The sequence below is a fragment of the Brassica napus genome, chromosome C7, assembly GCF_020379485.1.
Source record: "Brassica napus cultivar Da-Ae chromosome C7, Da-Ae, whole genome shotgun sequence".
NCBI lineage: Eukaryota > Viridiplantae > Streptophyta > Magnoliopsida > Brassicales > Brassicaceae > Brassica > Brassica napus.
This window is the reverse complement of record NC_063450.1, coordinates 36,374,857-36,387,429: the sequence shown is the minus strand read 5'-3', so window position 1 is coordinate 36,387,429 and position 12,573 is coordinate 36,374,857. Positions and strand designations below refer to the sequence as shown.

Below are 12,573 nucleotides of genomic sequence, written 5' to 3'. Positions count from 1 at the left end.
GATTCGAACCCCAGACCTGAGTGTAGAAGCCTTTAAACCTTAACCATTAGGCTACGGCGCTTCCACGATGGAAGTTACATAATAATTCATAAAATTTATATTGTTGTTATATAATAAGACTATAACTTGAAAAGTTGTTTGTATGAAATGTGAAATATAATAAGACTATAATTTGAAATGTTGCTATATATTTCCAAACCATATCTTACGGAACTTCCATAATAATACAAACAAAAGAGTGTTAGTAATATGAATGGATTATATTTTTGAACCAAACTATACTTTGACATAAAAGATTTGGATCATGTTCTCCAGACTTTGCATTACCAAGCCTACACAATTGGGTGCTGTCACAAAGGTCAAGTCCAAGACATCATTGCTTTTCTCGTCAACATAGAAAACTTTACGCAAAAGAAAAAAAGATTATGATCTCAAGGAGAAACTAAGAATTTTTTTTTTTTCAACTAAAGAAACAATTATTTTAGGGTTCCATCGAAAATCCCAGGTTAATATTAGATTCAATGACTCTTACAATCAACGAAATTCGAAAGGGGTTTAGACTTCCATCAACGAAATTAAATTCAATGACTCGGACAATCGCTAAATCTCTATATCTTTACTGTTATCTGAACTCACAAATTCAGATCAATATTTTTCTTATTGAGCAAATTTAAGAAAAGGAATGTGTATATATATAGTACAACAAATGTCTAGAAAAGTTAATGATATGATTTTAACAGCCAATACGACTCAACGTTCGGGTGGCTATATAGTACAACCAACGTCTGGAAAATTTAATTAGCAAATTAGAAAATGTGTATATACTTGTTTCAAAGTTACGAAGATTGTAAGGAATATATTCGAAATTACTTAATAGAGTCTGTTTTCAATACATTCTTTTACTTTTTTTTTTTCCGACATCTGAAATAAAACTTATACGAAACTAGTTAGCAGCCTCTTGGCCAGCGTCTAGAGCTAGCCAACTTGGTGCAAAACAGTTAACAAACGGTGAACCGAAAACGTGTGATCTTCCCCCTTTGGCTAGAGAGTCTGCACGGATGTGCGTAGATCTTGGAATGTATGCTATAGAGAACTCAATAAACTCAGCCGATAAAAACTTTGATCTCGTCTAATTCAGATGCCATTGACGGCCAATCTTCGTCATCCCTTATCAGCTTGATTAGTTGTTCACAATCAGATTCAAAACGTACCGCTCTGGTTCCATGCCTCATCACTTCCTGCATCGCCCACAGTAGCCCTTCGGCTTCGGCGTGGAGTGGGGATACAGCGACACTTAGTCCCTGTGTTCCAAATAGAATCGGTATGTCGTCCTCCTGCAGTACGAAGCCCATCCCGACTCTGTCTCTTTCGTTTATCCAAGATGCATCAGTTTGACATCTCCATCTAGCTGCGGGAAGCTCTTGTATACTAGTACTGTGTCGTGCTCTTCGTTGTTCATCCCTCTCACCCTCCGTGTCTTCGGGTATTCTCTGCGCTAGTGTCCAGCTCTCTGCTTCTTTAACCGCAAGTTGCAGTGAGTCCAACGGCGTGATATCCTTGTCTTTGAAGATCTTCTCGTTACGGGCTTTCCAGATATACCAAGCGATCTATGGGAATGCGGCCAGTACCTCTGACCTCACTCCAGTTTCTTTAGCACGAAATAATAAGAAGTCTATGTTTGAGTATAGAGAGTTACTCGGGAACAGCCCCGGAGAAGACGGTATATCAGATAGAGCCCAACATTGTAGGGCCGGTGGGCACTCAAATATTGTGTGATTGATGGATTCGTTTTCATCACCGCATCGAACACATATACTTTCATTGGCACAATGTCTCTCTTTAACTTGCTTTGCCGTCGCTAGGTATCCTGTTGTAACTTGCCATAGAAAGTGTTTAAGTTTTCGTGGGGCTTTGAGCTTCCATATTGCTTTCTTTAGTTCTGTTGTACTAGGTTCCGTTACCACGTTCGGGCTGGCCGCAGAATGGAGCTCGTGGGCTATTTTGTAGCTTGATCGCACCGAGTATACTCCGGACTTCGTAAAATCCCAGGAGTAACTATCATGTCGACCTGTACGGCTCACCCGGAGTGATGTAATCCTGGGAATATCCTCCGCGGTGATGACTGCGTTTAGTATCTCTAGATTCCAAGACTGATTCTGAGCATCAATGAGATGGTGAACGCGGAAGTCTTCATCTCGGACATTGTCAATACTAAGTGGTGCTCTCGCTGGTTGCGTTGGGAGCCAGGGCTCCTCCCATACTTTTGTTGTATGTCCATTCCCTATCTTCTTCCGGAGACCCTTATGAAGAACTTCTTTTGAGGCTAATAAGCTTCGCCATCCATAGGATGGGTTGTTTGCTTTCTGCACTTTCATCGGGTTTGTGTGTCTGTAATATCTACCTTTTAGAACTCGAGCTAAGAGAGAGTGAGGATACTGAAGTAATCTCCACAACTGTTTTGCTAGTAAGGCAAGGTTGAACGCGTGAAAGTCACGGAAACCAAGTCCGCTCTCGTCCATAGGTACACAGATTTTATCCCAAGCTACCCAATGAAGTCCCTTATTATTGATCTTGGTGCTCCACCAGAAACACGAGACTGCACTCGTTAATTTCTTTGTAATTCCATGTGGTAAGAGGTAGCAGGACATGGTGAAAGATGGTACCGCTTGAGCGACCGCTTTGATCTGGATCTCTTTACCACCTTTTGATAGCAATTTCGTCGACCAAGAGTTTGTGCGATCATTCAATCGCTCCTGGACGTAGCTAAAAACTTGTTTCTTAGAGCCACATATCTTTTCAGGTAGTCCGAGATACATACCCATTCCACCTTCTTGATTTATGGCTAGTGACCTTTTCAGGTCATTTTTTGAGGACGCTACTACCTTAGAACCGAACATAACTGAAGATTTTGATTTGTTCAGTTGTTGTCCTGAGGCGTTGCTATAGACGTCAATGATTTTCATCAGCTCACTACATTCTCCCTGGTCCGCCTTGCAAAAAAACAGACTGTCATCGGCAAAGAGTAGGTGCGAAACTGGCGGGCTGGCTCGTGCAATCTTTAGGCCAGTGAGCTTCTTTTCGTGTTCCGCATTCGTTAGCTGAGAGATGAGCACTTCTGTGCAAAGTATAAATAGAAATGGTGACAGAGGGTCACCCTGTCGCAGTCCGCGAGATGGTATGATGTTTCCTTTTGCTTCCCCGTTGATGAGGACTTGATAGGAGACCGACGAGATACAGCGCATGATCCTATTGATCCATCTCCCGTCGAATCCCATCCTTTCCATTAGTTCTTCCAGGAAACTCCATTCCACACGATCATAAGCTTTACTCATATCTGTCTTTATCGCCACATATTTGCTTTGGCAGCTCGGGTTCGTACGTAGTGCGTGGAACATCTCTTGTGCGATCAAGATATTATCTGTAATGAGTCTACGAGCCACAAAGGTCGATTGTGTTTCCGAAATTAACTTGGGGAGAATTTTCTTCAGTTGAGTAGATAGAACTTTTGAGATGATCTTATAGCTTACGTTGCACAAGCTTATAGGCCGGAATTCAGACATTGATATTGGCCTCTCCGTCTTTGGTATCAGACAAATATTAGTCTGATTGATCCTCTCATCAAGTTCCCCCGAAGCAAAGAAGGCTTTCACCATATGGACGATATCCTTTTCGACAAAGTTCCAAAATCATTGATAGAAGAGGCTCGTCATTCCATCAGGTCCAGGGGCTTTGTCCGGGTTGATTGCGAAGACGGCTTCCTTTATCTCCGCTTCTGTTGGTTCCCTCATAAGAGCTATGTTCATATCCGAAGTGACCCTCACGGTAGTAAACCGTAGGGCCTCTTCCCTGTCGTTCGGCACGGAGGCTGTGAACAAGTTAGTGAAGTACTCCGTGGCCAGGCTCTTTATGCCTTCCTCTGTCTCGACCCAGTTTCCAAATGAGTCCAGGAGTTTTGTGATCCGGTTGCGATCTCTCCGTTGCTTTGTCCTAGCATGAAAAAACTTAGTATTTCTATCTCCTTCTCGAAGCAAGATTGTACGGCTTTTCTGCTTCCAAAAAAGTTCTTCTTCTCTATATGCTTCGCAGAGCTTCCATTTTAACTCGAGCTCTTCTTCAGTGGACATGCTGTTGCTATTTTGAGCTCTGTCTAGCTCCAGTTTGAGCTTTTCGGTCAGTTTCTGGTTGTGCGTAGGGTTTCTTTTTTTCCATCTCGAAATGGCTCTCCTGCATCGGCCAATCCTTTCATGAAAGCTTCCTGATTCCAGGTGCTCTTCATGTCCCCAGCCTTGTTTCACCGTATCTGTGAAGCCCTCTTTCCCCAGCCACCTCTTATCAAATTTTAACCCTTTTCGCCCTGTAGATTCTCTCGATTTTATTCTCACTAGAACAGGACGATGGTCGGATCCCCATCGCAGTAGGTACTCCATATCAGTGTGGGAAAAAGCTTGGTGCCAATCTTCATTTCCAATAGCTCGATCCAAGCGACATTGCACCCTCCCTGATCTCCTCCTCCCAGCCCAAGAGAAAAAATTCCCCGAGAATGGGAAATCAATCATACCACATGCTGAGATCATATTTTTACAGGGTAAAAAGGACGACTCCGGTCGCTTCCTGCCTCCTTTTTTCTCTGAGTTACTCATGATCTTATTGAAATCTCCTACCATAAGCCAAGGCCCCGATCTTTGAAGGCTGATTCTCATGAGTCTCTCCCATACGGCTTCGCTGTATTCAACTACCGGATCACCATACACAAAGGTAATAAACACTTTGTGTCCTTCTATCTTGGCTTCTATGTCAATCATTCGTTCATTAAAGAATTCAACCTTCACCTCAGAATCATTCATATAAAACAAAGCAAGTCCACCGCTTAGCCCCAATGGCTCCACGGTGAACAAATTATCATAACCAAATTCAAACTTAAAATCTTGCAGAAAATTAAAACTGTTTTTTGTTTCAGAAAGAAAAAGAAAACGAGGATGAAAACAGCGGTGCAACTCTCGAAGGTGTTGCTTCGTCAGGTACGCACCAGCCCCCTGACAGTTCCATGCAATTGCATTCATCGAGAACTGGGTAGTTTCTGGGACACCACCGAACCTAGAGTAGCCACTGTTTTTTTGCCTCTCATCGCAGATGGATACACCTCATGACGAGGGACCTTTTGAGCAGTAGATTTCGTCTCCCGAGCAGGCTTCATCACCTTTGATTTTGGAGAAAAACGTCCACGACTGGCTAGCTTCCTAGAAGCTGAAGCACCTTTGAGATCTGGGCTACGAGCTCCCCTTTTCTTTCCTAGAGTTGAGGTCTGTTGAGCACTTGCCTTGTTCTTCGGATCCTGTTTAACTTGTTCCACAGTCTCTCGTTCCTCCACAATCTCTCCTTTCTCCACTTCGTGGTTGGCTGTCTTCTTTCCTATAGCCATTTGTGTTTTAGTACACTGTCGCTCTGGAGAGAGTTGTGAGATAGCTTCTATCCGGCCATCCTCCATCTCATCGTCTCTGGTATGCTCCTTCAGTAACTCCATCTCATCTAAGAGATCGTCTTGATTGACCATGTCGTCTGTCATATCCAGGTCAGCAAGGTCAGCGAGCTTAGCGTATTCATCGATCTCGTTTTCCAGCTCTCTATCCTCTTTCTCCCTCTCTGTTTCTTTTTCCTTCTCTGTTTCTTGATCAAATCCATGTGTTAATCCGTGCTTCAAACCATTGTCTCGGGTATCTATCGGCGGTTCCTTATCAACGCTCATGTTCGTATCGACCTCATTCTCTCTCTCTTTGCCAGTGTCATCTAGACTGATATTAGTCTGTTTATCTCTTACAGGTTCATAAACTTCAGTGTTACTCCTTCTGCTGGCTGTTTTTTCAGCGTCATCATTTTCTGAGAGTTGTGTTAAGTTCACAGGGTTATCACCCTTTTTCAAAAGGCCACGGGGTGCCCTTGTTTCCCTGTGCCTATTAACTGGTCTCCATTCTAGAGTCCCCGATGGTGGGGAACGTGAGTTCCGTCCCCTAGCGTGAGCATGGGAGCTTTGTCTTTGGGGATTATCCGAGATGGTTCTCTGAGAATCGGGGGATCTCCTGCTCCTAGAGCTCGTATTTGTTTGATTCCAGGGCCTCGCAGGTTGTTTATCGTATTTGTCCCCCTGTGGTCTTTTTGGTCTCCACTCGGACGAAGAAGCAGTATCTCTAGTTCTCTCTTTTGATATAGCTCCTGAGCTGTGTTGATATGGATGGTATCTATCCCGATTCCGGGGAAGCTTAGAGTATTGACCAGAATCAAGCCTGTTCCATACGTTCTTTCAGTGAACCTCACGTCTCTCCTTAAGTTGTTTGCGAAGGTCATGGTCGTTCTCCTCTTCTCTGCGGCTTTCCCTACGGAGTTTTGGGAACCTTTGATATGTCGATCTTGTTTCTCCTCCCCTACTCTCGTGTCTGTAGGAGTCAATGTATGCTCCTGAGGTTTGGCGTTGGGGAATGGAGAAGGCTTCTTTCGTCGCTCTTTCTTCCTTCTCTTTTTGCTCAATTCTCGCCAGGCGGTTCCTCGCTCTTTGATCTTCATTAAGCTCCGGACAAGTGCCCTCCTCATGAGATAGTCGCTTACAGAAAAAGCAGTGCCGGTATAGATCTTTGTATTGGATTGTTACTTTCACTACATCGCCATTTGCAAATCCTATCTTACAATAAAATTTCAGAGGAAGATTTCCATTCACAAAGACTCTCACCCGACTTCCTTCCACATCCGCTTTGTCGAAGACACCCAGTGCCTTACCCACACTTTCATAGGTTTCCTGTTTTTTGTAATGGATCGGAACTCCTGAAACCACTGCCCAAAATGGCAGAGAGTTCGGGAAGTCCTCCTTGATTGTCGGGGTCCATCTCTCTAGGGAGAAGCTCCACTTATTGAAGTGGCAAGGTCGTTTTTCCAAAACTTTGATCAGGTCCTCCTCTCTATCAAAATCGAAGTGAAACTTATTGTTCCCAAGATTCGTTCCTCTAACCCGACCCTCAACATCCCAGATCCGGCGCTTGGGCATGTGTTTGAGCAGAGCCTCCACGCTTCTTCCATCAGAATGACACATCCTACCACTTAGGGTTTGTTTGAACTTTGCAATCAGATCAGAGTTATCAAACGCAGGAACCCTAATGATCTTTTCCTCGTTTTCTTTTAGTCGGCGTCTGGTTTGCCCATCGTTATCCTCTCTTGCACGGGATCCAAACTGGCGGTTCATGCTGTCGAAATATCCAACGAGCCTTGATAGTCAAGCAACAGAAACACACAAAGGAGGTGGAAAACTGGTATAAAACCAAACTGGATACGCTGTATGCAATACAGGACACCGTAGAAGAGAGAGGAGTGTCTGTTAGTCTCCCTCTCGTCTTCTGCTTGTACGTCACGTCTTCACAGATCCGAAAATCGCCAGAGTCGTCGCCAAAACCCTAGCCTGGATGTTTTACATTCTTTTACTCATTCTTGCAAAAGTAATGTTACATTTATTCCGGAATCAAATGTAACTTATCTTCATAAATCGAATCAATCACGAAATCTTCGTCAAGATATGAGGTATAATTGCACACGGTCGCAATATTTACGGTAGTGTATTATAGAAACTTTATATTGGGTTAACTAAAACATTTTTTCTTTGTTTGTAGACCATGTAAAAGGAAATTATTGAAAATGCATATTAGGAAAATAAAGACAACAATAATTACTAATCATTCAAGTTCCTCTTGTAAGTTTTTTGATTGAATCGTGGGTTTCATATTTTAAAAAAGTTTCCCGTAGTTACCAATTTCGCATTCCATAACAATAACTAATAAACAGTCAAGTCAATGTCCTAACTTTTTTGATTGAATCGTGGGTTTCATATTTTTAAAAAGCTTCCCAATAATTATCAATTTTGCATTCCGTAACAATAACTAATAAACAGTCAAGTTAATGTCCCACGTTTTAAAATTGAAACGTAGTCAAGACACACAGAAATAGAAAAAAGAACTAATTTAATTGGTTATTTGTTGGTGTTCTTATGTTAACGACTAACATTTTATGCTTACGGTGAGGGAGCAGTTTTCTTATGAATATGAATGCAAAATATCAAGCAATCTATAGTACAATGCTTAAGTACAACTTCAACCTTTGAAAATGTGATAGCATATAATTTAAGAATGGCATTAGAGCATTTCCAAAAGACAACTATAACTTCAAATATGAAGTTTTTTGCTCTCCAAAAATGAACTTCAAAACTTCAAATTTGAAGTTTTGAGGAGTAAAACTCTATATTTGAAGTTTCACAACTTGAAGTTTTGAGGAGTAAAACTCTATATTTGAAGTTTCACAACTCAAAACTTCAAATTTGAAGTTTCATATTTTTATTTGCATTTTGGTCCCTACAATCACACAAAAAACTTTAAATATATTTTTTGTTTATTGTTTTAATCATTAAAAAAATTATAACTCATAAATATTTTAAATTTTGTTCACAGAATTTAAATTTTACACATAAAATTAAATAAAACTTTAAAATAAGATTTAAAATATTTTAACTAGAAAAACAATAATATACAAAAGAAACTTAACAAAAAATATTTTAAAAAATTACATGAAGACATAACTATTACACAAATTTAAATATTACAACAACGCTAGTAGTCATGTGAGTTTGATCCGGAACCTTCAAAATTTTCAAATATTGTCCACATTTTTTTTTGTGTAACTGAAGATGGTTGTTGTTATTGTTTTTGATGTCTTTTCGTACAATTCATGAGTATTAATATCATCGAAAAAATTAGTATTTTAGCAATATTTTAAGTTTTTCTTTTACTTTCTTGTTCTTATCTAATATATTTACAAGTATCAATATCATCCGATTTCAACAAAGTAAAAATGAGGAGAGCCATTTTACTTCGAAATAAACTAATAGATCATATATGCATTACGAAAATCATTTATGGAATAATGTGGTATTTTGCTTGAAGTTTAATATTAATTAAGTTATTTTTATTTGAATTTTTATATTTTAATAGAATATTTCATTAATTAATATTGTTGTGATATGTTTATATATGTGCTAGCTATTTATAAAAGTTTTATGAATTCAAATTAGTTATGACAAATATAAGGACCATATTATAAAATACAAATCGTTTTGAAGTTGAGTTTGAAGTTTTGTTTTTGGAGAAGAACACATTTAAACTTCAAATATAGAGTTTTGAAAACTTCAAAATAGAGTTTCTTTTTGGAGATGGTCTTAGAAACGTTTATGAATCTGTCATGCCTTTGTGTAGAATCGTTTATGATTTTGTGCAATGTTCGAGAATCAATTCAATGACGTTCTATAAGTGTTCCTATGTTAAGCTTTGTACAATTTCTATGCATATGTTGACGGGACGTAAATTCTAATGAAATAAACATTTTGATGTGTTACTTCTATTTTTCAAACGAAAGACTGGATTTTGTTTAGATGTGGTGTTTAGACGTGGTGTTTTCCGGGAGGTGGAGGCTTGCTCAGATCCACCGTCGCCGGCTCTAGCTTTCGGAAAGGGAATCTCCTTCAGATTCGCCTTCGTCGGCTTTTGGTTACGGAGAGCGGAGGCTAGCAAAGCTCCGCGCTGCCGCTTGGGAACCCGGTGTTCGTTTGGGTCAAGGTTACTAGGTTCGATTTGTGTCAAGTTCGGCGTGGTTGTCGTCAAGGTGAGGTTGGGTCAATGCAGATGAAATCTCGGTAGACGATGAAGCTCTCCGGCGAGGTGACGACTTTCAAGGAAAGAAAGCGATGGTTCTCGGTTCGAGTGTCTAGGGGTTGAAGTGTTTTAAAGTCGGAGGAGATCTCGAGGTTCGTTGGAACTCTCCGGCGTGATGACAGTGCGGTGAAGAACGACTATGGGTTCGTTGGAGGCTTGTCAGTTACTGAACTCCGATGAACGAGGATTTTGATGGTGTTGTTCCGGCGGCGTAGAGGCGGAGGCTGTCAAGTTGAGGCGGTTACGACGCGTGACGCGTTAATGGAGCAGATCTCTCCACGTGTCGAGCCAGCCTCCTCGACACGCTATCCGAATGGGTCGTGCGGCCTCTGAGTTTGGGCCGAGGGCCCGTTTAACTTTTTCATTTAACCCGTAATCTTTTGGGCTTGTAGCCGTCTTTTGCTGTAATCGGGCTTCGGCCGTTTACCGGGATTCAGCCGTTTATCTAATTTAAAAAAAACCTTTGACGGAAAAAAAAAAAAGACACGACTGGATTTTGTTTAACACAATAGATAATCACGACAAACTTATCTTCATCTACATTTTATTTGCACGTTATTAATTGCACAAAATATTTTCTGCATACAACTTCGACCAAACGACATCGTGGGAAAATCCAATACGACCAGACTGTATAAGGAAATTCCATTCTTTACGAATTTTATCACTACAATACATATTACATATAAGTAGGGTCAATGGCATTATTCGTAATTAGTCTAGTGAAAAAAGGGTAGTTATAAATATGGTCTGAAGAGGCATCAGAAAACGACACATCAACAAATGGCATGAATGTAAATAAAATATGAAATTAATGTTACTTTTTAATTTTGCTTCTCTATTAATAAGTAAGGGATGTGAGTTTTTATATATAAAATTTATATAGTTGACCAAAAAAAACTTTTATAACCATACTATATTTAATAAAATTATAGTTTCAATTATTTTAATATTGTACGTATTTGTATTTTTGTATTAGCGAATACAATACAACCGAGATTCCAATACAATGAGTAATTTATGGAAATCATACTTTTAAGCAAAGTAAATTTTAGAAAATTAGATATCCGTAAAATATGAAATAAACTAGTGGTCTTCCAGCGCTACGCGCCGGATTTGTATGTTTTAGTTTTAAATGAATTACAATTTATTTTATGGTCTTAGTAAAGAAAATAAATTCAAAAACATGAAGATGAATGAATATATGTTAAAAGAGAATGATATTTTCTGATATAAACATAAAGTAAAGTTGATGTATTATAAGAAAAAATGTAAATGCTTGTGTTTGGTTTTGTGATTATCTTGTCTGAAGAAAGATAATAAATTATTTCATCTTTTTAAAATAGTAACAATTTTCGCATACTTTATCTATGACAAAGATGTGGCAGTTTGTTGGGGGCTTCATTGTGGTTGTATTGGTTAAATACTTTGTTTTTAAATCCTGAGTGAGTTCTTAATCATGTTTCACATTGATTGGATTTGAATTGACAATTTTTCAAGGACAACTTATTCAAAAACTATGTACCTCTTCAAAGTTAGATAGCATAACATTAATATACCATAAAGATACGTACCTTTGTCATAGTTCCCATATGCGGATTGAGTAAGATGGTGGAGTCATTTGCTAGGTTTATGGTGGAAAAAGTACCGATTTAACCCCTTAATGCGCCTGTGAATTGTTATTATCCAAACATTGTTTCATTAACTGAATGTGTTGATTCTTCATCATGAGTGATTCCGCTGCAAAATATCATAGTCTAAGGTTTTTGAAATGGATGGCATGGTTTGTGGCTGAAGAGCTTTCGTCATAGCTGTCAATGCTTTCATCTGAGTTATAATTGTTGACTAAAATATCTGGTTCCATCTTATTTGTTTTTTCTTCTGTTTTGTGAATATAGTGGAAAATATGTTTCCCTCCGAATCTTTCTCTTTGTTGAAGATATAATTTATATATTTTGTTAGATAGTGGGTTACGGCTATATTAATAATTGTAGTTGTTTGTTGTTTAATTTGACATTCCACTAATTTATGTGGATGCAGTTATTTTTTTAAGTGTGACAGTATTGCTTTATGGAAGTTATAGAAACTTTCATGTTAGACATAAACTTATAGTTCATTTTTAGTGTTATGAGATATGTATCATGTAATTTAAATGTGTTTTAGAGACAAATTTTTAGATATTATAAAATAATAATAAAAAATAAAATCAATTGTAAATCTAAATCAAACAATACAATATATTATTTATACTTATAGAATCTTTATATATATAAATTATTATATGACCCTAGTGAGACGATAAATTTGCATGGGATCTTCAAAAATATATTATCTTATTATTTTATCGATTGTGTCATATTTTGAATTGATCCAACTTAAAATCGATAAAAAGTTTTAATTTATAATGTAATTAATTTATCGAATGCTAATTTGTGGAATATTTAATGTAGTTATAATCTTCTAAAAAGTGAACAAATTTGTAAAACTATTTTCATGTTGGACAAGTGTTGGTTTCTCACGTGTATAATATTGTATATTGTTAATGTTCATATTACAAAACTATTTTCTTACTTCAGAAAGTGGACAAAATAGCGACTGGCCAAGCATACAAATTGGAAATGTATGTAGTTAGCGACCAAGCATACAAATCTACTTTGTTTTCATAAACTGAAATCCATGTAATTATACAAACTAAATGGACCACGTACATAAAAAAAACTTTCAATCCATGCACGAACAAATAACCGCTTACACAAAACTTGGGCAGGTAGACACTCGAAGTTAGATACAGACCCCAAATATACAAAAGCAAGAAAAAGCTCAGCCAACAACACAAAAG

The 12,573-nt window shown here is 38.5% G+C and overlaps 1 protein-coding gene across 1 annotated transcript; it reads right to left on the bottom strand.

Moving 5' to 3' along the window:
* Nucleotides 1-1,103: 1,103 nt before the first annotated feature.
* On the bottom strand, nucleotides 1,104-3,653 carry LOC125590594. The gene is made up of 2 exons (XM_048764210.1): nucleotides 1,697-3,653; nucleotides 1,104-1,585 (listed from the first exon to the last, which is right to left on the bottom strand). Exons 1-2 carry the CDS (start codon nucleotides 3,651-3,653, stop codon nucleotides 1,104-1,106), a joined length of 2,439 nt encoding a protein of 812 aa, XP_048620167.1.
* Between the last annotated feature and the right edge of the window lie 8,920 nt (nucleotides 3,654-12,573).

Coding starts and splice junctions, on each gene's coding strand:
- LOC125590594 (XM_048764210.1), bottom strand. CDS start 3,653: ATGGTGAAAGCCTTCTTTGCTTCGGGGGAACTTGATGAGAGGATCAAT. Junction 1,586..1,696: donor TTCTCCGGGGCTGTTCCCGA/GTAACTCTCTAT, acceptor ATATCTGGAAAG/CCCGTAACGAGAAGATCTTC.